The sequence below is a fragment of the Phoenix dactylifera genome, chromosome 14, assembly GCF_009389715.1.
Source record: "Phoenix dactylifera cultivar Barhee BC4 chromosome 14, palm_55x_up_171113_PBpolish2nd_filt_p, whole genome shotgun sequence".
NCBI lineage: Eukaryota > Viridiplantae > Streptophyta > Magnoliopsida > Arecales > Arecaceae > Phoenix > Phoenix dactylifera.
In genome coordinates, this window is record NC_052405.1 from 15,378,440 (window position 1) to 15,405,786 (window position 27,347).

Below are 27,347 nucleotides of genomic sequence, written 5' to 3' on the forward strand. Positions count from 1 at the left end.
TTTCTGAATTAATTGTCACATTTAAGAATTTTAATACATCCAGTAGGAAATATTCAATACAAGTTACTTCCATAGCCAAGCTGAAGCAGAATTAGCAAATGAAGCAACACTGGCTGACAAAATTAGTTATACAACAACACTTCTTCTGTTAATTATACAACTAGCCTTGGTGTTTGCCTCTCATGCTCAAGTACAATGCAAATGAGAATCATCACATCTAATGGCACACTGGCATTTCTATGGCTTGGTAACACTTGGTCAATGACTTAAACACAAGAAACCAATTTCGTTTTTCAACTTCTATTTCTAAACTGACTCCTTCAGATCTTCTGAGGTGGTACATAAACTCTAACACCTGCCGATCTTTCAGCAACATATATCATACCACATGTTCCTTGCTGTTTCCGAAATGGCTGCCAATCTGAGCATGAGGCTTGACTGGGTCATGATAGAATTTTTGTATAACAAATACTTCAAGAGTCACTAATCAAGGGTTGTGTTTTATGGGGCTTGGTCACCATTAGCTGGACAGAGCACTTGTGAGGCTGCCTGACTACATAGATTGCGTCACCTGTACTGTTATACAAGTCCTGATTCCGGTGCCATGTCCACAATGCATGTGTCTCATTCATTACCTGCAAATAAAATATTGTTCAATAACATTTGGTCTAAACTAGCCACATGAGGCTGGAACAATAGAAACACACACACACACACACACACAGAGAGAGAGAGAGAGAGATACCTCCAAGATTCCATGGCCAAAGCTACTTTCCCTATATGCGCTGTACTCGGGTTGACGGTCCCAGCAGAATTTACCTGCAGCAGGACCTGAAGTGAAGTTGGCAGCACAAAAGCCACCCAAGTGCTTATCATGTGTGCTCAAAGGTTCTGGGCAGTGGCCAGGATCGTCTGCATGAGAGGAGGTCACATTTTCTCGATTGCCCCCATCTCCAACTGTGATATAAAGAGGGCCACAGGGATCCAGTGTATAGTTGTAGACCCGGTTTGACCTTTCATAGGCATGAACCTGTGAACAATAGAGGGAAACATAGTGAAAAGCAGTGATGGTTTGACAATGTCATAAGAAAGTTGGCAAAACCAAAACTGAAATTTAATTAATTTACTATACTGAATTCAACATGACCCGAGCCTCCAAATGTAGCTCACAAGTCACAACTTAAGCAGCAGGAGAAGACACTTATTTGAGCAAGCACAGATGAGTAAATGCATTTGCTCACATAAATGTCATTTTAGAAGTTTTTCTTTTGAAGTGAAACAAATAAGTCAAAATTTCTGGGAACTAAACTGCTTTCCCAAGATGAGGAATCCGGTCATTAATTGGAATACAAACTGGCCTGATAGTTATGTAACCAAACTAGACAGAGGAAGAAGAGTTTGATAAGTATAAGTGTGGTCATTTAGCTATGGCTCTTCACTAAATCCATACAGGGGTCCAAAGCAATAATACCTGTATTCATGGCAATAGAAGATATTCTAACATTGTAATTAAAAGTGAACATAAATGTACTAGTAGGTAAAATGTGATTCTGCCCTTACATGGCCATTGAAGACAATATCAACACCATATGAATAAAATAGATCTTCCATCTCCACCCTCATACACTCTGCTTCCATGTAATGGGATTTGTAAGTGTTGTACCAAGGTGGATGCCAAGTAGCTACCAGCCAGGGTGTCATGTTTCTGTCTACACTAGCCAAGTCTCTCTCTAACCACTTATATTGCTCCCCTGTAATGTTGAAATCATAAGGCAATCTAAAGAAAAATCATGATAAATGTAACTAAAATTTTAGGCATCTGCCAATCTGTACCAGAGTACAGATTTGGCTTCATCTTAAATGAAAAATGCAGTTACCTCAAAGTTGTGATGCATAAGGATCAATTTAAAACAATTTGGGTAATTCATTGTTTATTTGAATTACTTGTAACAATTCCCCAAAATTGTAGAATTTTTAAGAATAATTTAAGAGTCCATAACTCAGGTGAACGAATGACTATGCATAATCTGGCACTACATTAACCCATGACTCAAGTCACAGTGTCTTCCTTGTGGTATTTCATGCAGGGTCCTTATCAGGAGTCAAATAATAAATGGTGTCTATTTCCTGTATAGTAGAACAGCAGCGATTATCTCATCTGGTTGGCAGCCTTTCTCCTAATGAAAGGTTGAGGGTTCAAACCTTGGTGATGACACATTACCAGAGTCTTGCTCAAAAAGAGTGTTGCATCACATAGCACTACCAAATCATCCTGTGTGCAAACATGCAAGCAATAATTTGTGCAGTTCACACCTGTATACAGATATACAAGCAATAATTCGTGCAGTTCACATGATTTCGCACATCTGATGAAGATCCGACAAGTGATAAGCTTATGAAATGCCACCAAACAACTGATTGAACTTACCCCAAGCTTTGCCGTAGAAACCAAACCCTTTATCCATAGAAAAAAACTATGTATCAAAGTTTAAAGTCTCGAAGCTGGTACCCATATTGGTACCTTGTTAGTACCATACAGCACCATACCATATGAACACAGGGTACACATGTTGGTGCCAGCAATATATAAGTGAAATATAATACCATGTGCCAGTAAAGGTACCAAGGAACATATCAGCATCTGTATCTTACTAGTATAGTATGGCCTGTACAAACATGTACTGTAAGGTACTTTTTATACTATCTATTAGAGTTGGGCATCGGGCCGTGCCGGGCCGGCCCGGCCCAGGCCCCCCGGGCCCAAGGTCTAAACGGGCCGTGCCGGCACGGCCCGTCTCGGGTGCAAAAGGAAGCCCGGCCCGGCCCCAGGCCCGTCTATTGGCGAGCCGGGCCGTGCCAGGCACGGCCCGTAACGGGCGCAAACGGGCCGCAACGGCTCCAAACGGCCCGTCTGGAGAGGGGGGAGGAAAATAGCCGTTTCCAACGGCTATTTTGGGAAAATGACATTTTTACCCCTCCCAACAGTCCAATAACGGCTGAATTGAGGGGTATTTTGGAAAATTTTTTTTTTTGGGCTTCTATAAATAGCCCTTTCCTCCCTCATTCTCACCACACCAAACCAACTATTCTCTCCTTCTCTACTACTATTATTTCTCTCTTCTAAAGTGCTCTTCTAGCAATTTAATTTTTAGTTTGCATTTAGCAAGTGTTCAAGTGCTACACAAGAGGAGGTTCCTGTTGAGAAGAGAAGGTCACTCCTGTTGAGAGCACAAGAGGAAGCTCAGAATCTCGGCTCTGCGGCTCTGCCTCTGCCCTCCGACCCTCTACTCAATTTCTCCAATCCACCTTGTGGTTAGTTTTTATATTTTGAATTCATCAATTTAGATATGTCATCTTTTGAGGAAAGTCAGTTTGGCATTCCTCCTGTTTCTGAGGGAGAAGAAACTAATCCCCAACCCCATGTTCCTAGTTCCTCTAGAACTAGTGAACCGAGTGAAGATCAAACCTCTTCTCGTAAGAGGACTAGTGCTGTATGGAATGAATTTGATAGAGTTATGGTTGATGGAGTCTGGAAAGCTAAATGTAAAAAATGTGCCAAACTTTATAGTTGTAGTAGTGGTGGGGGAACAGGGCATTTAAAAAGACATCAAGAGAGTCATAGGATGCATGATTCTAATGCTCAAACTCAAAGTACCCTTAATATACAAGGGGGATTACTTGTAAGTAATTTTGCATATAATCATGAAAATCAAAGAAAAGCACTTGTAAAATGGATAGTTAAGGATGAATTACCTTTTAGTTTATGTGAATCTTTTAATTTTGAAGAATATGTTCAATTAAACCTACAACCTGCTTACAAAAAAACTAGTAGGCGTACATTTAGAAGAGTAGCTATGACTAACTTTTTAGCAATGAAACAAAGTTTAATTGAAACACTTTCTACTTTAAATGTAAAAATTTCATTAACTTCTGATATTTGGTCAGCATCTGTAGGTAGTAATTGTTTTATTGCCATTACTGCTCATTATATTGATAATGATTGGCAATTAAATAAACGTATTCTTGCTTTTCGTGCTTTTGATTTTCCACATTCTGGGCAACAAATTTCAAATATCATTTATCAAACTGCATGTTCATATAATATTAATGATAAAATTATGTCTATTACTTTTGATAATGCATCTAATAATAATTCTGCTGTTGCATTATTAAAAGACTCATTGCATCCCATGTTAGATGGAAATTTATTGCATATTAGATGTGCATGTCATATCTTAAATCTTTCTGTTCAAGCTGGCATGGGTATGATTCAAGATGTGATTGGTAAAATTAGAAATGCAGTTTCTTTTATTCATGCTTCAAGATCAAGACTTCAAGAATTTAAGAAACTATGTATAAATCATGGTAAACGTTTTAAAAAATTTAAACTTGATGTAATTACTCGTTGGAACTCAACATATAGCATGATACATGATGCATACCCATATAAAAACTTATTAAGTGCATATATTAATGATCGTGGATTAGGCTTTACATTGACTGAAACTGATTGGAATAAAGGAAAAATTTTGGAAGATTTTTTGCTTAGTTTTTATAATGCTACCAATGTTCTTTCTGGTATTTATTATCCAACTTCATGTTCATTTTTATAACAAGCATATATAATTAGTCAAAAATTTTCAGAACATAGATATGATGATGTTTTAATGCCTATTATTGACCTAATGGAATCTAAATGGAATGAGTATTGGGACAAGATATATCCTATGCATAACTTAGCTGCTGTATTTGATCCTAGAGTTAATTAAATGGCGTGCTAATTTTACTTGATGCATACTGTGAAAATATGATTAAAGATCCTGAACCTGCTAAAAATGAGGTAAAACAACTTCTTTATGATATTTATGCTATATATGATGAAAAATTCGTGGATCTAGAACACAAATACAAACCTCTATTTCTTCTTCTAGTAGTTCTCGTTCGTCATCTATTTTTTCATTCATTGCACAGAGAAGACACACACATGCTTCAAGTTTATCTTCATCTTCTTCATCTTTAAGTAGTGAACTAGAATTTTATTTCCGAAATGATCTTCAGTCTGTATATGATGAAAATCAAATAGAGAATCTAGATGTATTATCTTGGTGGAAGAGTGTTAGAAATCAATATCCTGTTATGTCTGCAATTGCACACGATATTTTAGCTGTGCCGATGTCCACGGTAGCATCGGAATCCGCTTTTAGTGCAGGTCGACGTGTTCTTGACGAAAAGAGAAGTAGGATGACGGGCGAAACGGTGGAGATGCTTCTCTGCTTCAAAGATTGGTTGGATGCTGAGGCAAGACTTCAAGATAAAGGTGGACATAATACAACATCCTCTGATGATGATGATACAAACACTACTGAAGACTGAAGAGTGAATACTGATTCACTGAATCACTGATGATTAGTAAGATTTCTTAATTTTTTATAATTGTACATTTTTATTGTATTCTGGAGGTCAGACCAAGGTCCAAACCTCGGCCCTTTCTTATTGTATTCTGGAGGTCAGACCAAGGTCCAAACCTCCCTTCATGTACCATTTTGATTTAAATTAATAAACTGGTAGGGGTCTATGCCAAACCCCCCACCATTCCGGTGGCTTTATATTCATAAATCCTTAGTTTTCAATATTTATTAATTTATTAAAAAAATTTATGAAGCATTAATTTTTATCGGGCCGGGCTGGCCCGCGGGCCCGGACCGTTCCGGGCCTCGGCCCGGCCCGGCCCAGGCCCACCCGCGGGCCGTGCCGTGCTTGGCCCGCGGGCCTATAGCGGGCCGTGCCGGCCCAGGCCCGAAGCGGGCCGTGCCGGGCTCGGCCCGCGGGCCAGTAACCTGTGACCCAGCACGGCCCCCTTAAATGGGCCGTGCCAGGCACGGCCCGGCACTGTAGCTATCGGGCCGTGCCAGGCACGGCCCGCTTCGTGCCGGGCCGTGGGCGGCCCAGCCCAGTGCCCAACTCTACTATCTATATAGACATTGGGCCAAAATGGCCCAGGAGAGTTCCATGATCATGGTTGCAGCAGCTATGCCACCAAAAAAAAAAAAAATAGAGCGAAATATTTGCAAAAGCAAGAAGGCCAGATTAAGCGAGACCATTTTTCCGTCTCATCTTTACACATGCAAATTGTTTCAACCACATTGATGACACAGATATCATGCAACATACCAATGCTAAATTCGTAAAGGGCATGCTTAACTTGCTATTTAGATTTTACGCTACAAGTGAACAACTTATAGTCTCTATTGGCATTCCATAAGTAATCACTCTTAGTGGTTCTTTGTAAGAAAACGTCCTTTAGAACAAGAGCTCTATTTACTGTCAAAAAGTAAGCTAACATCTAAAGACTAAGAAGAGTAGGTTCCTGGTATATTTACCTGACCTATTGTAGGAAATGTAGGCACCAAGCATGACAAAATGTATTCCCCCAGCATTAAAAGAATAATAAAATGTGGAAAAGGATCCACTCTCTTGAGCTGGAAATGCAAATCTAGAGTTATAAGCTTCAAATATTTTGCCCTCGATCTGTTCTTCTATTTCATGGTTTCCCTCTACTACCATTATTGGAATTTTTGATGTAAGAGGCTCCATAAACCTGAAAAATGTTTAATCATAGTTACAGAATAGATAAAATGCAACTATTAGTCAATGGGAAATATATAAATTTTAGAACTTCACTCTCCAGATTCAATTTTGATAAATATATAGCATTAAAAAATTTGTGTTTTTATCTCAAACAGATGCATATATTGCCTTTTTCTTTTCCAGTAAATGAATCAGATCCATGCTTTTCTAACTATATATCACCTACCAGACACCATCCATGAAGATAAGCATTCAGGATATATGTTGCTTATGCATATTCAACATATGGGATGCTACCTAAGGTCTGTGAAGCAAAGGCCTAAAAATGACACATTTTAATTCATAGCATGCTTGTGGTTCAAGCCCATGCTACTGGTTTCTTCATTACATGCCTTTCAACTTGATAGGATAGAGCAGTCCGTAACTTAATCCTGCAAATATGTGCCGTGCATGTGCACATGCACGCGTGCATGTGCACATGCACGCGTGCATGTGCACATGCACGAGTGCATATTCAGGAATACAAAACATGGTCATGCCATGTCCCAAATCTATAGGACAATTTTGAAACCGATAATCAGCCCCATTCATCATCATCTATATTATCCAAATGCATGGCTTGTTTTCTTCAATAGCTCCAAGGCATCCGAACCATCTGGCTTTTAGAGAGATGTCCAAAAATAAATTTTGACGAGCAGTGTAAATTTCTGTTCTGGATGTTCCGCCATGCAAATCATGATCATGTTTTGATAAACTATCTAGGATTATACATGGGGACCCCCACAAGAGGAAGGAACATGAATATGATCATCAATGAGTTCTTATGGCTGTTGGTAAATGCTTCATACTAAAATATGAGACAAACATGTACTGAAAGGCATCTTCACCTTCCCCAATAATCCCAACGAGGCTGGTATGACTCATGAACCGGGGAGACTTTTTTAAAAGAACAATGGTAGCAGTCGGACCCAGTTCCATTTGTCAGATATAAGTCTGCATAAGAAACATCACCTACCAATACAACCAGATCAGGCTTGTTACTTCTCATGTGATCGACTGTGGATGTCGTATTGTATGTAAGACCTAGATCCCCAACAACAGCAATCCGTTTAGGGTAACTCTGGGGACCTAAAGAAGGCATTGTCTTGAAAACATGGATATTGCTCATGGCTTGTAAAGAAGCATCACCACACCGATAATAGTATTTGCTCCCTGGTTTTAGTCCTGCAAAGGAGAGAATACACAATTATCAAAAACAAATACTGGAGATAAATGTCCAGAAAATTATCAGATGACTGCCACTGCATCAGAACCTGAGCTGCTTAGAAAACTCGGCTCCCTGTCATGTTCTGTCCTAAAACATTATTCTAGTCTATAATGCTGCTATTGGGTGCCATATTCCTTGTAATAATGAACTATTAGTGAATCTAGGCAAAAGATCACAAAAAATAGCAACAGAAAAGCTGAAGCCATGGAATGGTATTGCCAGCTTATGCATATCCTGAAATAGAATAGGAAAAGTGCTCTTCTGATGTTTAACAAAAGGTTCTTAGTGTCAGAAAGTATCCTATGAGTTACTTAAAGGAAGTTTTATCATTTCTAAAATCAAAACTACAGTTTCATCTGAATGATAATTAAACTCTGACTTCTGGTTGTGTCAAAATACCTGAAGATAATTTTAATTTCCAGTATATAGAACAAAAGTGGGTACAAAAGTTCAAAACACATAAGAAAGGGCTGATTTTTAGATATGAATTGTAAGTGTGACAAAAATACACACTGATGTTGAAAGCTTATGCATATTCCTTAAAGAAAATAATAGCAGGTCCACCTTGAGTTTTCTCATTTTCAAAGTAGCACTTTATTTTTTGACCAACATACTGCTAGATAATACAAACTCAGGTTATGCAGCTATCAGTTCCCAAGGTGAACCATATCACTAATAAAACAGATAAACATGGGAATAAAGACAAAAAATTTTGTTATTTGATTAACTATGGATGGTATAATTTGTTCACGAAGAATATTGTATACTATATTGAAACAATTATGTAGCCAGAGAGATATAAAGGAAAAAAATGGGACAAATGACAGAAAAATTCACACAGAAAGTTTCAACTAGTCGAATCATTTTAATATCTCTAGTGCTACTTAGAGCACTTCTCATAATCTAAAAGCCAAAGCATGTAGTGGGGGCAATTTACCTGTGAGACGAACATGATGGATTATTCCAGAAGTGTAGTTCTTGAGGCCTTCAAATGGATACAACTGACTGTAAACAAGCGAATGTCCAACAGCCTTTTGAGTTAGGGGTTGTCTTAGTCTTCCATAACGCACAACACTGGCTACAGATGTTGGATCCAATGGCTTGATGTCTTCCCCAATTTGAAAATTTCCTGAAATGAAGGGAGTGAAAACAAAATATTATAAATGTTTTCAAGGAAGAGAAGATGTCTAGAAATCCCTGAAGAATGTTTTCGAAAAAGAAGGGAGAGAGTGAGAAAGAGAAAGAAACAAGAGGGAGATAAGAAAGAGAGATGGTGACTGTCTGATGATCTAAAAGAAAACAAATAAAAGGTTTAAGAATTGATGGGATCCCTTTCAAATTTTACTTAGTAGTTCCTTAACTACTTTAAAACCAAGTATCCTGACACTCTGTGACAAAAGTGACAACTAGTTTTCTTCGATATGCCATGCAACAGATAATGAGCTGCAATATAAAGCAAACCAAAACTTGTATTGAGTTTCATCTGTACCGAAGTGTAAATTGTCAAATTAAAAACCAAAGAGCACCTAATATTTTCAACAATTTTATAAAGTATTAACGAAGAGTTTTCATCCATCCAACCACAAGGTTCTCCTTATTGGTCCATAAAGATACCTACTAGGTTGCTGTACCCAAGCGATAGGAAACTGGTACTTGGTACACCGACATACCAACACTACGTACTGGACTGGTGTAGCATACTAACCGCTGTGCACCTATAGCAGTTGTGTGCCGTTAAGGGTACTTGTACTGGAATATAATACCTCTGTTCAATGCATCCTCATATCCTTTACATGAACTCATAAAGAGCTTTAGGTCAGAAGAACCCTCGGTCGATATAAGCCATTAACATCTTGCTAGATTAAATAAATGGTAACATCAGAATTTATGATAAGGTCCTATGTGCATTAGAATGAAAAAATAAAAAAAGGGGAAAGGAGATAAGGAAATCTCCTGGTGAATATTCATGCAAACTCCCTGGTCAGAAGTCAACATATAGAAAAAGATATGCTACTTATTGACCTATTTTTTCCTTAACTTCAGTCCGTGTGTTTGTACCAGGGTTTCCAAGTGCTTAGCCATGCCGGGCCAATATCTACATGTCGCACTGGGTTGGTACTGCTTGTAATGAGCAAATGCACACCACAGGTGTTTTGGCACAGGATGGCACATGGCCAGCATCACTTAGATCCTTGCTTTGCAGTAAACTAAATAAGTTAACTTTAATATGTATTTTACCCTCATACATGCAAATATCTGCAAGCATTTTAATATTGTTGACTCTAATTTTAAACAGGCCCTTTTCGATCCCATCAGGCCTTCCAAAAATCCCCAAATCACCAGCCACACCAGGACAACATCAAAGAACCTCCAGAAAAGAGGAGCATTGGCAAAGGCCCCTAAAACCATAGCAGAATAAACCAACAGAATGAATCTAGAAGAGTACATAAGGTCTCAGGATACCGATATTCAAAATCTCTAAATCTCCAGTCTCACAGAACCACACACACAAAAAAAAAGGTTGGGAGAGGGGTTCAAAATTAGTCAGAATCGGTTGCTATGGGACTCAGATTTTAGTGATGTTCTATAGTTCATGCACTGTAAGTGCTAACTCACCATCAAAATAATCATCAAGAACCGCAAAAAGATACTATTTTTGGTGATATAAAACAAAAACTGCTCTCATTTTCTTTGTCTCATACAATTGCAATCATTTTCCCTACTTGAAGAAAAAGACAAAAAAAAAAAAAAACATAACACGACACCAAATTTTACCGAATAATCACCATCCGAATCTAAGAAAAATTCTGATGCCAAAAAGAAATCTTATAGCAAGAAAGCTTGACATCATTTCCTGACATCAAAAGAAATTAACGAAAAAGATCAACGAAATTAGAAGAGAAATAAGGAACCTGTGACCCAAGAGATCCAGACGGAGTCCGGGGTGGCGGAGAGGGAGACGGAGATCTGCTCCGGCTCGAAGCCCCGCGCCCGGCGCCGCACCCTGGGGTCGGAGTCCAGCAGGTCCACGGCGCGGCCGCGGAAGCCGGCACCGTCCAGCGGCGACGTCACCGGAACGAACGGCCCGTCCAGCGTCGTCGGGATCCCGCCGGCGCCGCCTCCGACCACCGCCGACATCACGATCGCCACCGCGAGCGGCAGCTGCCACCACCACGGTCCCATCTCTCTCTCAGCTTTCGGGCATTTGGATAACGCTAGGGCTTGTGGCAGAGATGCAAAGACAAGACGGGGGAGAGAAAAAAGTTGGCGAGTGTTGCGGGAGAAACCGTTATCATTTCCTTGAAGGACATTTCCCTCTTCATCCTTCCGGATCGGGAATGACAACGACACAAATGTCCACTAAGATTCTCCGCTTGGTTTGGTCTTTCTCAAGCGCGTAATCGAAAAGGAGTAATGGGGGGCTCATGTTTCATACACGGGACACGTTCGTCTGCCACGTCATATGAGAAAATTAGTGCGTCCTGCATGATTGGTGCCATACAAAGGAAAAATAGAAGGAAAAACAAAGTGCGCATTGCTCTATCCAAGATTGATGGATCGCGGCACCACTTCGGCGAGACACACCCTCTGGTGCTGAGATTACGTGGATGTCCACGCGTACCAATCCCAACGTGCGGGAGCCAGGGCGGAGATAAAAGGGATGTGCAACATTTTTTAACTCTATGTTTAGAGAGTGATAATTTTTAACCTGACCCATATACTCTGTTCTGAATTACCTAAATTTGACTCATCGAACCCTATCTATTGAATTCCCAGGTCGGTTACAAATCACCAATGGTGATCCACTAGATCGGCTCGGATCGGCCTCCAGATCAAGTGGTACATGATGGAAGAAATATTAGACATTCCGACACCGGATCGGATCAACCTCCCTGACCTCGATATAACCGAGGTGGACAACTTTGGACCTCACCGAGGAGCTGACCTAGCCGAGGAGCTATTCGACACTTGTCGATGAAGACTAACAGCATCTCAGACCGAACGACTTCGATTCTGCTGAGGAGCTCACCAACCGAGGCGAGCGACTTCGTCTCCGACTGAGGAGCCGTCCGACACATTCCGACAAGAACTGACAATCCTAGTAATTGGCCGTCGTGACTGTGACTAGTCGGTGTAGCAGCTTTATATTCGGCGCACGGCCAATGCCGTACATCACTCATGCCGCCATACTACCAATTAATGCCTGGTGAATGGAGCACATCACGTCGACCCAAGTAAATGATAAAATGAACTCCCTTATATAAAAAGGGTAGTCCGAGGAACTTTAGGTATGCATTATTATTCATAAAGAACCACACTGCGAAACTTTCTTCCTTCCCTACTTTTGCCTCTTTATTCTGACTTAGGTATCAAAGAGTCTCCTGCCGGAAACATTCCGGCAAGCAAACTTCTTGCAGGCCATCTCTGGAGGAGTTCAACCCTCGACATCTCGGCCACCTTGTCCAGCTCAGATTTTACCGACCTCAGGGTCATCCCGACTTGCGCTCTAGCTTCGGTACAGAATTTAGCGGCAATAGATCGGTGCTAGAGGAAGGGCCGCCCCTAGCTGCATCGGTATCAAATAAAGGGAGAAAGTGCCAACATGAGGGCACGATGAGCCCACGATGCATCACATACTTCGCAACGCTACGCTATGACCTTTCGAAGATCATTGCAGAGCTCGGAACCTGCTCCACCGGGACAAACCGCCGTGCGGGCAATGAGCAGTTCAATCTGCTCCTTCAATTGGTGCATGCATTAACTGCAACGATCTAGGGCCTGCAGTAGGATGGAACTAATTCGGTCGAAATTCATTCAACACAGCCATCGTTCTCAATTGCCGATGCACCATTATGCTTGGTTAGTCACCACTCTCAAAGCTGGAACCTGGAGCTGCACTGCTAGAGTCGACGCACCCAACGAAGTAGCCATGGTCAGGATGAGAAAAAGTGTATTGCAAGCCTCCATTCCGACAAGGACTCCGCTCCGAGCCTCTCACCTCCTCGCCTCATGAAAAGATAATTAAGATGGTAAGATCTAATTATAGTAGGTAAAATATTAGGGTTGATATGGTGAATTTGGCCAAAAATGGGACCATTTGCTAAGTACTTGAAGGAATATGGGATAGTTTCTTAATACACCATGGCTGGAACCCCGAGCAAAATGGTGTAGCTGAGAGGTGTAATCGCACTCTTAAGGATTGGTTAGAAGCATGATGAGTGGGTGTAATTTACCAAGATATCTTTAGGGTGAGACCTTAAAGATCACCATTTATATCATGAATAGGTTTTCTGGTATGGCAATTCTGAAGACACCTTTTGAGTTGCGAGTTGGAAACAAGCCTGATATTAATCACTTTCATATTTAGGGCTTCCTTGTAGAAATCAAAATTTATAATCTATTAATTCTAAATAATGCAGATTCTACTCCCTTAACAGAGGTACAAAGATGTTGAGTCTATCTATGCTAGGTTTTTAGAGTCTGATATGGACAATTGCAAATATTCTCATACTGGAGATATGACATTGGAAGAAAGATAGGTTATTGTTTCTATTCCAATTGTCCATGAAAAGGTTATATTTCATCCTATTGAAAGGAAAGTAAAAGAGCAACAGCAGACAACTGAACTGATTAGAGCACCTTTAAAGCCAATTAATGAAATACTAGTAAGAAGATCACTTAGAGAAAGAGATTTGCCATTCTTAATGATTATGTGGTCTATTTAGGTGAGAATGACTATGATATTGGTTATATGGTTGATTTAGTCTAATGTGATCATGCTATTGCATATTCCCAATCAAATAAGTGGCATGAAGCTATGCGTGACAAAATCCAATCTCTGGTTAAAAGTGAAGTATGGGATTTGATAAAATTACCTAAGGAGTCTATGCCTATAAAGTATAAATGGGTATTTTAAAAACCAAAAAAATTCAATGGTAATATTAAATGCTACAACACCAGACTAGTTGCAAAAGGGTTCACACAGAAAAAGGGGAGAGATTATAAGGAGACTTTTTCTCCAATCTCTTGTAAGGAACTAGTAGCCCATTTTGACCTAGAGCTTACATTGATGGTATGATGAGTAGATTTGATATGCATAATTACAAACCTAACAATGTACCTATGGTCTGGGGAGATAAATTTAGTAAAAATCAGTATCATAAGAATGATGTTGAAAGAGAATCCATAAAGAGTGTGCCTTATTCTAGTATTGTGGGTAGTTTGATGTATATGCCAATATGCACCAGACCGGATATAGCATATGCTATTATTGTATTTGACAGAAATATGGCAAGTCCGAGTATGCAACATTGGAAGGTAGCTAAAAAGATTATGAGGGTTTTATAGAAAATCCAAAAAAAAATGCAGGCTTTTAGAAGGTCTGATCATTTTGAGGTAATTGGATATTGTGATTTTGATTCTCGCTGATTCCATGGATGATAGGAATTCCACTTCTAATTTTATTTTTATTTGTTTATTTATTATGATTGCTGGAGGAGCTATTTTTTGAAAAAATATAAAATAGACTCTTGTTGCATTTTCTACTATGCAGACAGAGTTTGTTGCATACTACAGAGCTACAATTCATGCTATTTGGTTAGAAAACTTTATCTCAAAGCTTATGATTGTTGATTGCATCTCGAAACCACTTAAGATTATTGTGATAATAGGGCAATTGTGTTCTTTTCAAAGAACAATAAGAGTTCCAAAGCTTCTAAACATATAGAGATAAAACATCTCGTAGTCAAAGATTTGGTTAGGAGATATTGTTCTTGAGCATATAGGGGCTGATGCAATGCTAACAGATCCATTGACCAAAGTACTTAGATTCAATGTATTTGTTAAACATGTTGAAAACATAGGTCTATTGGGATCTTTTGATGTACTTGATTAGTGAGAGCATTGTTTTGTTAAATATTTTTTGGATACCATAAAATATTTTTCCATTATTTTTATATTATAATATCACATTTGTATTTGTGCACATATAGTAGTTCATAAATGTTGTTTAAATGAAAGTCTTAAGAATAAAAATTTTGCTTAAGCATAAAGGTGTTGCATATGTTATAATTGATATCATGATCCATCTTGAAATGTAAAGATAAAATTATGGCATAAGCTTAAAGTTGTTATACCAGCTTTCATTTGAAAGCATAAAGGAGTTTCATTTGAGACCATAAAGTGGATTGATGATGAACTTTGTATGTTTTGATCACATAAGAGTACAAAGTTCGCACTACATGTACTACATCACTAAAATCCATGTCGATGAGATTACTAGCATTTGTAACTATAGAAGAGTCTTGTATCAATAAATGATGTAAAGATTGCTATGATTCGATGTTAGTAGTTTTGTTGAATCGGATTTTTGACTTAAGATGTTTATTCAGTATATTTGTATATATGACCATATGAGGTAAACTTAACTCGAGAGCCTTTTTTGAACTATATATATGTATATAATAAATATATTTCTTTAAAATTTTAAGTCTTAATTAATGTCGCCCAAGTGGGAGAATATTGGAATTTCTCATAAGGGTGGGCTTCCATTGTTTATGGACTGATTTTAATCTAATTTATTACATAACATAGCCTAAGTTGTCGTCTAAATGAATGTTTAAGGAGCCCATAATTAATTTGTGATCATATGGTTATTTCGGGCTCTATTGTTTTGGTCATATAGTGTAGCGAGTATTGGTGTAGGCTTAATTTGGTTAATGGGTTCTATAATGGGTGGACCCATTAGCATTACTAACTGGGTTAGGTCTGCACTCCACTCTTATATATATCTACCTATATAGAAATCCTGGGGCATTAAGGTCTCTATGTTCCTAGAGAACACCTATCTGATTAAGGAGATAGGCATCAAGGAGGAGATGGAGGGTAAGACTTACTCTATTTTTGTGCTTTCTTCTTCCATAGAATTTTGCTACAGCAATCATCAATGGCTGCTTAAGACTCTTAAGATATGTTTCGATCTATTCTGGTTTGATTTATAGTTATTTGTGTTCTAATCTCTTATATGGTGTCTACAAAAATCGAACATCACATCCTAGTGATCATAACTTTAAGATCATCCAAAACAACTAGTCGAAAGGTATTTTTTGGGTTCCTTAGTCCTATATAAGTACCTAAAATCTCTCCGGTGAATAACTGACATGAGGCTAAACACACGTTGGCACAAGTCCTCACAATTACATATCTAAGTAACGTTGTTACAAATTCTTCAAGCATCATTAATCAACTACCTAACCATATATTATGCTCGGATAATGTCTTTTCTAAAACGAAATTTTTTTGCTTTGATTAGCTTGTTTTGAAGCCCCATTGAAGGAATTTTGCCCTGATCAATTTGGACACTGTAAAGTTACTCAATTTTTTTTTCAAAAAAGAAGCATCAGTTGGATATCACGTGAGCAAGTTATGACATCCAGAAATTTATGCGATTCAGTTTCCCTGTGCGATGGATTTCACTTTTGAATACCATCTAGTCCTATCTGTAGTGGTCATAATGGTCTATATATGGAGTTTAGTGATCCTCCTAGATTATATATTCCTTGCTCTTAGTCTGAAAATGCCTTTAATTTGATTTTTAAACTTGACAAGGTCAAGATAAAATTTAATGCTTCATAAGTATTGTAATTACCTAGAGACTCCAAATTTTGTTTTTTTTTTTTTTGATATGTATACTTGGACATATATTTAAGAGACTAGGAAATAACAATTCTGGACATTTTATACCATCAAATTTGATATCATTATCATCGCATGTTCACTTTTGGGGCATTTCCCATGTTAAAGTTATTAACTTTAACATGACAATAGCTGATACTTTTATCAAATTTTATAAACTTAAATAGCATAGGTTTTCCTCTTCATTTTACACATACATCAACACATCCTTACATATACATATATAAAATATTAACCTGTCTGCATATCCAGCTTTTAGAAGATTTCTATGTTAAATTTTTCTAAATACGTAGATATTTGACAATCATATAACATGTCCAAGTAAGAGTTCTTCAGGGGTCACTGATCAAGTAGTTTTATGAGGGTCAACCACCATGCGCCGGATAGAGCACTTATTCGGCTGCCTAACTATATATATCGCATCGCCTGTACTATTATACAAATCCTGATTCCGATGCCATGTCCATAATGCATGGGTCTCATTCATTACCTGCGGATATATTTTTTTTTCAGTACTTTGATCTGGAACTGATTATGTGATTCATTGGAATAGCAGAAAGAGAGAAAGAGCAAGAAGGGCACCTCCAAGATTCCATGGCCAAAGCTACTCTCTCTATATGCACTGTACTCGGGCTGTTGGTCCCAACAGAATTGGCCTGTTGCGGGTCCTGAAGTGAAGTTGGTGGCACAAAAGCCACCAATGCTCATACTGCTATCCAAAGGATCCGGGCATTGGCCAGGATCATCAGCATGTACGGTCATTAGATTTTCCCGATTGCCGCCATCTCCAACTGTGATGTGAACAGGACCACAGGGATCTAACATATAGTTGTAAACTCGGTTCGACCTTTCATAGGCATGAACCTGTGAAAATAGAAAGAAACAAGGTGAAACATAGGCAAAAATGGTGAAAACGAAAGTTTTCATTTTCTCTATGCTCAATCCAATATGATCCATATCTCCTAATGCATCCTAAACCTTACCAGCCCTAGCAAACCCACAAAAGGCTTTCTTTAAAGTAAAACCAATATGATAAAACTTTGGAAACTCGCACTGCCTTCTACAAATCAGGAGTGCAGACCTCAATTGAAATAAGAACAACCTAAAGAAGAAATAGAATTTGATGGCTATAATTATGGTTTTTTGTTATTGCTATGCACTAAATTCTTACAGTAGTCCACATCACAATAGTTCATGACAATAAAAGACTTCCATGTATTGCTACTTTAAGAAAACATATTATATTAATGAAAGAAAATGAGATTCGGCCCTTACATGGCCATTGAGGATGATGTCAACACCGTATGAGAATAGTAGATCTTCTATCTCCAACCTCATACACTCCGTTTTCTTGTAAAACATTTTGTAAGTGCTGTACCAAGGTGGATGCCAAGCAGCTACCAACCAGGGAGTAATTGACCTGTCTACATTTGCCAAGTCTCTCTCTAGCCACTGGTATTGCTCCCCTGTAATGTTAAATTGATATACAGCAATTTGATAAGAAAACAATGGTCAACGAAATTGTTTTTTAAAAAACTGTAGACTGCATGAGTACAGTTTGATTTTTATTTTAAAGGCAAATAACCACAAGAAACTCAAACTAGTGATGCATTTGGATCAGTTTGGTATGTTTTTGGTAATTCAGAACTTGTGATGCAGAAGTATAATTGTCGGTAGTTCCATATATGAGAATATCCTAATTAGTTCAAGTGCCCTATTTTTCCCTGTCAAACAGGAAGCTAAGATCTGAAGTCTCAAAAGAGTAGGTGCGTGGTAAAGTTACCTGTCTTATCGAAGGAAATGTAGGCACCAAGCATGATGAAATGTATACCCCCAGCATTAAAAGAATAATAAAATGTGGAAAACGATCCACTTTCTTCGGCAGGAAATGCAAATCTAGAGCTGTAAGCTACAAAGGTTTCGTTTTCGATCTGTTCTTCCATTTCATGGTTTCCTTCGACTACCATTATTGGAATTTCCGATGTAAGAGGCTCCATAAACCTGGAAGAGATGACTAGAAATTATCAGTTAAGCAATGGAAAACATGCAAGATGATGAATTCATGAGAAGTATGCACATGCAAGATATGGACGACAATGGACTGCTTGCTAAGTTATTTATACAGAAATATCCTAAAAATCTACATATTTCTTATACCATGCTTGTATTTCAAGACAAAGCTGCTGATTTCTTCATTTCATACCCACAGACATGATGATATAGAACTGTCCATATATTTAACTACCTTGTTAATGGTGGATGCAGTTCAGCTTCTGTAACTACCTTGAAGGAAACCTCGTCACATATCTTTCTAAACTGTCTTTGCCAAAGAATTATGGGCAGAAAGCTGCTAGGCAGATCGACTTCAGTACTACACTTGAGAACTGATTGGAGGAGAAAAAGGGTGTCAAAATAGTTGAAGCATCACTAGCATCAGCTTGTGCTAGCTAGTCGTTTGCTTGTCATTATGGCAATAGCGTAACAGCGGGACCTTTTTGAACAAAAGCTCTTCTAGTTCATTAGGCAAGAAGAAGGCTTTATATCTTCTAGTCAATGTTGGATGCCTCGGAACACAAATTATAACCATGTTGATTGTGAAAACTTTTTGCATATTATAATGAATGAATACAAGTTTTTACACTTGCTGCTAAATGCTTCATGATAAACTAGGAGACGAGTTCTCTGAGAGAAAAAGAGAGAGAAGCATATATATACTGAAAGGCATCATCACCTTCCCCAATAATCCCAACGAGGCTGGTAGGTCTCACCAATGGGAAACATATGATGATGGTAACAAGTTAAGCAGTCCAACTCAGTTCCATTTGTTAGATATAGATCTGCATAAGGAATGTCGCCTAATAACAAAACCAGATCAGGCTTGTTATTTCTCATATGATCAATTGTGGAAGTGGTATTGTACGTGAGTCCCAGATCCCCAACAACAGCAATTCGCTTAGGGTAACTTCGGGGACCCAAAGCAGGCATTGTCTTGAAAACATGGATATCACTTATGGCTGGTATAGAAGGATCTCCACATCGATAATAGTATCTTGTCCCTGGTTTCAGTCCTGCAAGGTCAAGGATATATACACAATATATTATCATAAGATAGAAGAGGCAAATAGCGAGAACATAGCAGATGTTCGTGCTGTTTTGTTGAGAACCTGAGCTGGCTAAGAAACCCATATCCACTCCTTAAATAATAGTGGAAGGACAATGACTCGATGCAAAGCTTGAAGCTATGGAATGCGTTTATACAAAATTTAATTTATGCCAACCAACTAAAGTAGATGGCTGATGATGATGCATCGATCAAGATTTATTAAATTATTTATCCATGACAATTGGACAGTAATAGTGATGGATCATTTGTTGGAAGCTATAATATTATTTATTAGATAATATATTAGTTTACGAAAAATATATTATATGCTATATCAGTATTATTGCACCATAGAGATAATGCATAATACAAGAAGTATGACATTATTTACTCTTAAAGTTATGTTTTATTGTTATATTCTAAATTCTAAATTATATTTTATATTATATATAACAGTTCTATATTATATCATTTTATATAATTGTATTATATTATATGTTATATATTATATAGTTCACAAAATTATTTATTATATTGTTACATTATAACAATATATTACTTAATTTTGTTGATGTAATTAATTTAATTATTAAATATGAAATATAATTTTATATCTTGAAATTCTATGGTTAAAATGCTTATATACAATATTTATTATATTTTCATATGTGTGTATATATATATATTATCACCTTATTTTTGTAACCTAATAACACTCGTAATACTACTATCAATAATATTATCATATTATAATATATTAATATTAATATTATATTCACCTAAATAATCAAAAATATTAATTTTAGTTTATATATCAATTTCAAAATACTATATTATATGTTACAAGGTTTGCTTTATCCTCTTGAGATTACCTGGACTTATCAAGAAATAGAGTTCGGCCCCTCATTTCTGATGACTTCTGAAAATGAATGTGTGGAAAATGAGAAAAATTACCTCCACTTTCCATTGTGGTCTCATTAATTTTCCTAAAGGTACAAGTCAAAGCATGCTACAGAACAGTTTACCTCTGAGCCGAACATGATGGATTATTCCAGAAGTATAGTTCTGAAGGCCTTCAAATGGATAGAGCTGATTGTAAATAAGTGAATATCCAACAGCCTGGTGAGTTAGGGATTGTCGGGATCTTCCATATTGCACGATGCTAGCTACAGATGTTGGATCCAATGGCTCGATGTGTTCTCCAATTTGGAAGTTCCCTGAAAAATATCCAACACGTAAATGCTTACAGCAGGGGAGAAAAGGAAAAAAAAAAATCAGATACTTTTAAGAAAAGTGGAGAGGGAAGATAAGAAGGTGACAAGAGTTCGGGCCCAGTGACGTCCACAACACATGCACTTACGTACCATCTCGTAGTCAAAAACTGCGGTCACTGGCTCCGTTTTGTATTTCAAATCTCATTCTAGTTGAGAAAACAACTAGGTGGGAAAAGCAGAAATTTTACCAAATAACGACTCTGAAATCTAAATAAACTTCAAATGCTAAAACAACTGCAACTTGGCACATCGCCACTGGAAGTTGAAAAAATGAATGAGTTAGAACCTTAAGAAAGAAAAAAAGAAACAAAGAAGTGACCTGTGACCCAAGAGATCCAGATAGAGTCCGGGGTGGTGGAGAGGGAGATGGAGATCTGCTCCGGCTCGAAGCCCCGGGCCTGCCGCTGCACCCTCGGATCGGAGTCCGGCAGGTCCACAGCGAGGCCGCGGAACTTGATGTGATCCAGAAACGAGGTCACTGGATCGAAAGGCCCATCCAGCGTCGTCGGGATCTCGCCGGCACTGCCGACGACTGACAAGACCAAAACTGCCGCTGCAAACCGAAGTTTCCACCACCAGTTCATCATATGTTCCCCTCTTCCTTGGATTACACTTTGGGATTTTAGATGGCGGTAGGGTTTTAGTTGTGGAAGAGATATATAGATGCAAGAAGTGAGAAGGGTGACTCTAACTGTGATGTCATAGGAGGTGGAAAATTATGTTTCTTGAAAGGTTGGCTGTTGGGGGGAGGGAGTAGGGGTCCTATTCATGGAGTGTGACCGTGAATCTGGACGTGATTCATGTAACTAGGGAAATTGGCTGGACTGGGGTTCGCTTCTGAGAGGTGACCGCGGGATGTGTCTCCATTGGTCCAGGAGTCGTATGGAGTCGGACTCTGAATCTGGCCGCGATTTAGGTCCGCAGTGGATCTCCACACGACACGGCTCCGGGGAGGTGTCAGCTGGATCTCGGCCATTTCCTCAAAGCACGCTTAATAAATAAAATAACTGTCGCCAAGTGCCTTCTTGGGCATAGAGTATCCATCTCTCGCCAAGGCAAGAGATCTGGGATATGGATATGGAGTAAAAAGAAGATGCCACTTACATCAACATGACATCATTAAGATATTATATTTATATTTATATTTTTAAAATTCAAAGAAATAGAAAAATCAGAAAAACTGGGTTGTGAACTGGTAGGGATCAGTGAGCCTTGATCCAGTGCCATGACTCTTTCGGGGTGGTGGATTTCATGGCAGTGGATCCAAAATGGATGGAATGGGTTAACAAGGTGGATTTAATGCAAATTTTCCTCGATGTTGAGAGCTTTTAGCTTTTGACTGCGGTTTCTTTTTTCCATTAGAAGTTATTGCAGTCTATTTTATTGACTATATGTTTTTGGTAGACAATTTTAAGTATATGTTTGCTATGTAAGCTTTCTTGTGCTCGCGAATTAATGTCTGCCCAGCGACGTGCCGTGCATGGAATTTCTTCGCTGATGCAGCGCTCTGATCCCGTGTTCAGACGGTCAACACACATGCAAATTAAGCTCATGTATATATAGTTTCAAAGTTCTTAGATGACTGGGCTCTGGGGGAATCTTTGTGAATTATGTGGTGGTGTGAAAGGATTCCATGAATAGTGGAATTGATCCATCTTGTCATTTGTTGTGGAAAGTATGGTTAGAACATAATCCTAGGTGTTCATGCATGAGGAACAATAATGAGCTACGGAGGTATGTGCATTTAATTAACAAGTCATGTCTGCTTAATTGTAGGGGATGGAAGAAGTGGAGATCGAGCGAGGTGCACCAACAACTTGGATAAATCTATCTGCATGTTTTCAAGTCAGGAATGCAGGGAGTCTTCTGTGCTGTTGGGTTCCCCTTCGGTGGCCTGTTAGAAATTAATTTGTAATTCTAAAAACTTACAATTTAATATGAGTAAGTGCAGGGGTCATATAAATCTAGTATTTAATGCTTTGGAAAGCCAAAGAGACATCTTAAGTAAACTAAGAGTCGTATGGAGATTAAAAAGTTATTTATGTATTCAAAAATAGTAACCTCAGAACCATCTTTCTATCCAAAAATAGGTGGACTAGAGTTTTGGCATGAACAACTCATTGAGAGCCTCTTGTACCACTCTAGTATACGTGTATAAAATCTCTCCATGCTTCCTATAAAAAAATGCTCTTTCTTACATCTTGTTTCCTATACTTCTTCTTATACCCAAAAAAATTCGTATCAGAGCCAAGTTTCTCCTTTGGTTCTAGGTTTCATCCAAAGCCCCCCAAGCTCCACCTCATATCCTCTACCTAAATCCTATTTCTCAATTCAATTCTATCATGGCAACAAGTTCCAGTGCAAATACAAACAACACTACCTTCAACTATATGCAAAGCCTAGTGTCTGCCTTCAACCGTGAGAGCTATGATTTTTGGAGCATTCAAATGAGGACTCTTTTCATCTGACAACATTTGTGGGACTTAGTCCAAAGTGGCTACGAAGAACCAGCAAATCAAGAAGCATTCGCAGCATGAACTCAAGCAAAGCAAAGGAAGTACAAAAAGAGCAAAAAAAAAGAAATGCGAGAGCTTTACTTCTCATTCAGCAAAGGGTAAGCAAAGCTATCTTTTCTAGAATTATGGGTGCAAATAAATCTAAAGATGCATGGAAAATTCTAAAAAAGGAGTTTCAACGCTTTGACAAAGTTGCCTCTATTAAGATTCAATCCTTATGGAGAGAATTTGATGATTTAGCAATGAAAGTGATGTAGCATAAGTGCCGGGAAAGAGGAGAAGAACAAAGAACAAGAGAGGGAGAAGGAAGAAGAGGTTTTAGGGACGCAGGAAGAAGAGAAGGGGAGGAGGAGGAAGAAGAAGAATAAGATGTGGGGGAAAAGAAATTCTTAATCATTCATTAAAACCCTAATCATGAAAATAGTCCCCTATATATAGGGCCAAATAAACACAATTAATATAAAACCCCCTTATACAAAAATAACTTCTAATAAGCCCACAAATGACACAAATAAGCCCTACAATGCAAACAAGCCCAGAAATAAAATAATAAAATAAATATGCAAATAAACGGGTTTGACTCAATCCGGGGGCTTAGGATCATCTGGATGAAGTGCTCTGATGTCTTCATCAACTCCTTCCGGGTGAGAAAAACTCGACCCCGTCGAGTACAGGTCTGGCCGGCTGTCGTACTGCTCTAGAAGATCGGAGTCAAGGCGCTGCAACTGTGCTCTGGAAATCAACGTCACATCAGATTTTGGTCGACTTTTTCATCGAACAAGGTAACGTTGGTAACCACTGTTCCTAGTTGAAATAACCTGCTCATCCAAATATATTCTATTTGTTCTCTGCGTGCATGAGATTTGGGAGGTGGTGGCTCAACAGCAGGTAATAGGTTAGGGTGTCCAACATGGGCAAGTATATCAATAAAGGGGTCAGAAGGCATGAATATTATCTTTTTGTATGGGACTAAATCTTCAATATTAAATGTCGCACTAATCCCATAGTCATCAGGAAGATCCACAACATATGCATTCGAATTGATTTTCTTTAAGATTTTGAACGGTTCTGCACTACAAGTTTGTAATTTCTTAAATGTATCTGAAGAAAATCGTTCAAGCCTAATTCTTATCATGACGTAATCTTTTTCACTTAACTTTTTATAACGTCTGTATAAATCAGCAAGGAATTTATATTTTAGGTTATTAAAGTGACTACAATTACTGATTGTCAAAGACCTAGAATTCTAGTTTCTCCACCGCTCCACGATTTCGAAGCTTCGGCTTGACCGCCTGCTCAATCAAAACTGGGGCTTTCCGCAGTCAGTTCCCATTCACCTTGCCTGCTTTCAAGAAAAAAAAGAAAAAAGCTCGATTGCCTAATGAATTTCTTGATGCAATGAATGTAGATGTGATGCAATTGATTGTGCAGACTCAAAGACTCTATACTGATGAGATATGAAAAATAGGTCTATGGGTTGCCTAGGTTTGTAATCATGCACCATTTCGAATGGACTCATATCTATGGACTTGTTAACCGAACTATTACATGCAAACTCAACTGTCGTTAACATTAAATTTCAGGTCATAGCATATGCATTTGGTCTGAGCCTATGATGTAAAAGGTTGGGCAGAGATGTTCCGGGAACTAGATCAATTGCACGTTGGATATCACGCATTGGAGAAAGTGCATCCGAAAGATCATCAGGGACTACATCATGAAACTCCTCTAGAAGGAAAACTACTATAGGGGAATGTTCAAGATTGGACGCCACATGGGTATCTTTAGCTACAAGTGCCAATTCAGGTGACTGGCTCTCAATATCTGTCACTACCTCTTCGATAGTAATGATATGAAGTGGCTTGGTTGTACTTAGATCAATAGTCTCCCTTTGAAAATCATTTTGGACAAAGTCTAATTCTGTAGGTTCGTCTTCAAAATCTTCTTCATAGTCTTCTATATTTGGTTCATAGACTTCTTCGACATATTCGACCTCTTGGCTCCTAACTTCTGGTTCAGTAATCAGGTAGGTTCTAATGGAACATTGGGATGCTATGTAGTCGAATTGTTGACACCTTGAGCATTGGGTTTGGTGCCCAAGAAAATTGGGAAGGATTACAGGTGGTGCAACCAAACTGATTTTAGGTTGGGCTGCAATAGGGGTTGGCAGCGTAGGGATCCTAGAATTTTGAATGAGCTCACGGATCTCTTGTTTGAATTCCTTGTATCCAGCCCGCATGGCAACGATCTGTTCTAGGAGAAACCTCAAAATGTCGGAATTCATGGTAGCTACAAGGGTTTTAGGTTGATTGAGATAGTGCTCTATATCACTACAGGTTGGCCTGCAATGATGACACTGGGTGATGATGTGAAATGCAGTGTCACTAATGAAATCCATATAAGTATGATGCAGGACCAAATTTGATGCAGGACAACCTACTAATGCAATCTATTATGATTTCAGAGATCAGCAAGTCTTCACAAGAATAACTTAAAGTTTAAATGTTGCTGATTTTTTACTTTGGTTATTCAGAATTAAGGATTAAGATTATTCAATTTAAGAAATTAGATTGCAATCAAGTAGTTCAGTTGTTCTGATCCTAAAGTAATTTGAGCGAATAATGTTGAGAAACATCCTGTTGCTAGGGTGTGCTAATTTTATATCAAGATTTAATAGGTAATAGGACGGGTTCGGAAGTGAAAGGTTTAATGTTCTGAATTTTGACAGCAATATAAGTTTTCAAAATGTGGCTATCATGCAAGAGAACCAGAACATAATTAAATGAACAAATCCAAGAAAAGTGGAAACTTATCACCTGTCGTAAAGTAGTCGACCAGAATGTGTGCTCGTGGGCTGGGGCGACGTCCAAAAGCGCGGCGTAGCAAGAAGACTCGTCAAAGAGCTCTAATTAGATCCATGCGTCGCAACTCGTCGGGCCTGCTGTGAAAAGGGGCCTGTCGGGCTCAGAATCAGACAAACAGAGAGTCGGCCGTGTGGGCCTTGAAGTGGCTGGTTGGACCTGTGAGTTGGGCCCGTTGAATAAAGAAAAGGGGAGGGGTCTGGTGTTATGGTGGTGTTGGCTTGTTGGTGGATCCGATGGGCTATCAGAAGTCAGGGTGTGTGTCGGGTGGGGAGGAAACAAAGGGGAAAGGGTGAGGACTGGAGATGAGGCCTCCAAGAGGTGGTGGTCGCAGTGGCGGAAAGGAGGAGGTGGAGAACGGCAAAGGTGAAAAGGGTGGCGACGCTCTCGGGTGACGAAGCGGCGGATGGCGACGGCGAAAGCGGCACTGCAAGGGAGATTCCCTTGGGTCCGGTCGGTGGTGTCGGATGGAGGCGGAAGCAAAGGCGAAGGCGATGGGGAGGGGAGAGATGGCGATAGGGTTCGGGCGGTGGGCGCGAGCAAGAGCGTGAGGCGGCAACGGTGAGTGCGGGGTGGCGGAGGCGGCGGAAGCGGGAATGGTGACGGCGAAGTGGCGAAGATGGCGGCGGCACGGGCGGAGCGGCGGCGTCGGCGGTGGCGGGGAAGCAACGGCGGAGGCAGTGATGCGGCGAAACGGCTGCAGAAGAAGATGAACAGAGGTAGGATTTTCTTTCTTTCTTATTTCTTTCTTTCTTTTTTTTTTTGGCAAGCACGTGAGACTCACATGCAAGGGAAGCACGCGCAGATCACGTGCGGCTCTCTCTCTCCTTTTTTTTTTGGGTCCGGGCTACCGGATTCGGGTTAACGGATTTAGGCCTTACCCATTAATCCTTTCTTCAACCTCCCGATGGGTTCCGGAGGATACGCCGATCTCGGCGGCGGCGATCGCGGGGCGGGGCAGCAATCACGAGCAGCGGCCGGTCACGAGCTCCGGCTGGTGGCGGCTGCGCACTTTTGGCGACAGATGGCGGCCGACCACGGGTT

General features: G+C 39.3%; 2 protein-coding genes across 2 annotated transcripts; both read right to left on the bottom strand.

Moving 5' to 3' along the window:
* Positions 1-17: 17 nt before the first annotated feature.
* LOC103710817 (purple acid phosphatase 15-like) lies at positions 18-11,207 on the bottom strand. The gene is made up of 7 exons (XM_008796716.4): positions 10,768-11,207; positions 8,793-8,984; positions 7,476-7,812; positions 6,381-6,598; positions 1,561-1,751; positions 746-1,030; positions 18-635 (listed from the first exon to the last, which is right to left on the bottom strand). Exons 1-7 carry the CDS (start codon positions 11,036-11,038, stop codon positions 474-476), a joined length of 1,656 nt encoding a protein of 551 aa, XP_008794938.3. The 5' UTR covers positions 11,039-11,207; the 3' UTR covers positions 18-473.
* A 5,381-nt stretch (positions 11,208-16,588) lies between these two features.
* LOC103710844 (purple acid phosphatase 15-like) lies at positions 16,589-21,607 on the bottom strand. The gene is made up of 7 exons (XM_026806131.2): positions 21,246-21,607; positions 20,678-20,869; positions 19,281-19,617; positions 18,333-18,550; positions 17,825-18,015; positions 17,132-17,413; positions 16,589-17,039 (listed from the first exon to the last, which is right to left on the bottom strand). The coding sequence occupies exons 1-7, from the start codon at positions 21,511-21,513 to the stop codon at positions 16,896-16,898; spliced, it is 1,632 nt and encodes a 543-aa protein (XP_026661932.2). The 5' UTR covers positions 21,514-21,607; the 3' UTR covers positions 16,589-16,895.
* Between the last annotated feature and the right edge of the window lie 5,740 nt (positions 21,608-27,347).

Excerpts from the sequence above, each read along its gene's own strand:
- LOC103710844 (XM_026806131.2), bottom strand. The coding sequence starts at position 21,513 with ATGATGAACTGGTGGTGGAAACTTCGGTTTGCAGCGGCAGTTTTGGTC. Across the intron at positions 20,870-21,245 it reads CTGGATCTCTTGGGTCACAG|GGAACTTCCAAATTGGAGAA; the intron begins GTCACTTCTTTG and ends GATATTTTTCAG. Across the intron at positions 18,016-18,332 it reads CATTTCCTTCGATAAGACAG|GGGAGCAATACCAGTGGCTA; the intron begins GTAACTTTACCA and ends TTAACATTACAG.
- LOC103710817 (XM_008796716.4), bottom strand. The coding sequence starts at position 11,038 with ATGGGACCGTGGTGGTGGCAGCTGCCGCTCGCGGTGGCGATCGTGATG. Across the intron at positions 8,985-10,767 it reads CTGGATCTCTTGGGTCACAG|GAAATTTTCAAATTGGGGAA; the intron begins GTTCCTTATTTC and ends CCTTCATTTCAG. Across the intron at positions 6,599-7,475 it reads CGTTGGGATTATTGGGGAAG|GTTTATGGAGCCTCTTACAT; the intron begins GTGAAGATGCCT and ends AACATTTTTCAG.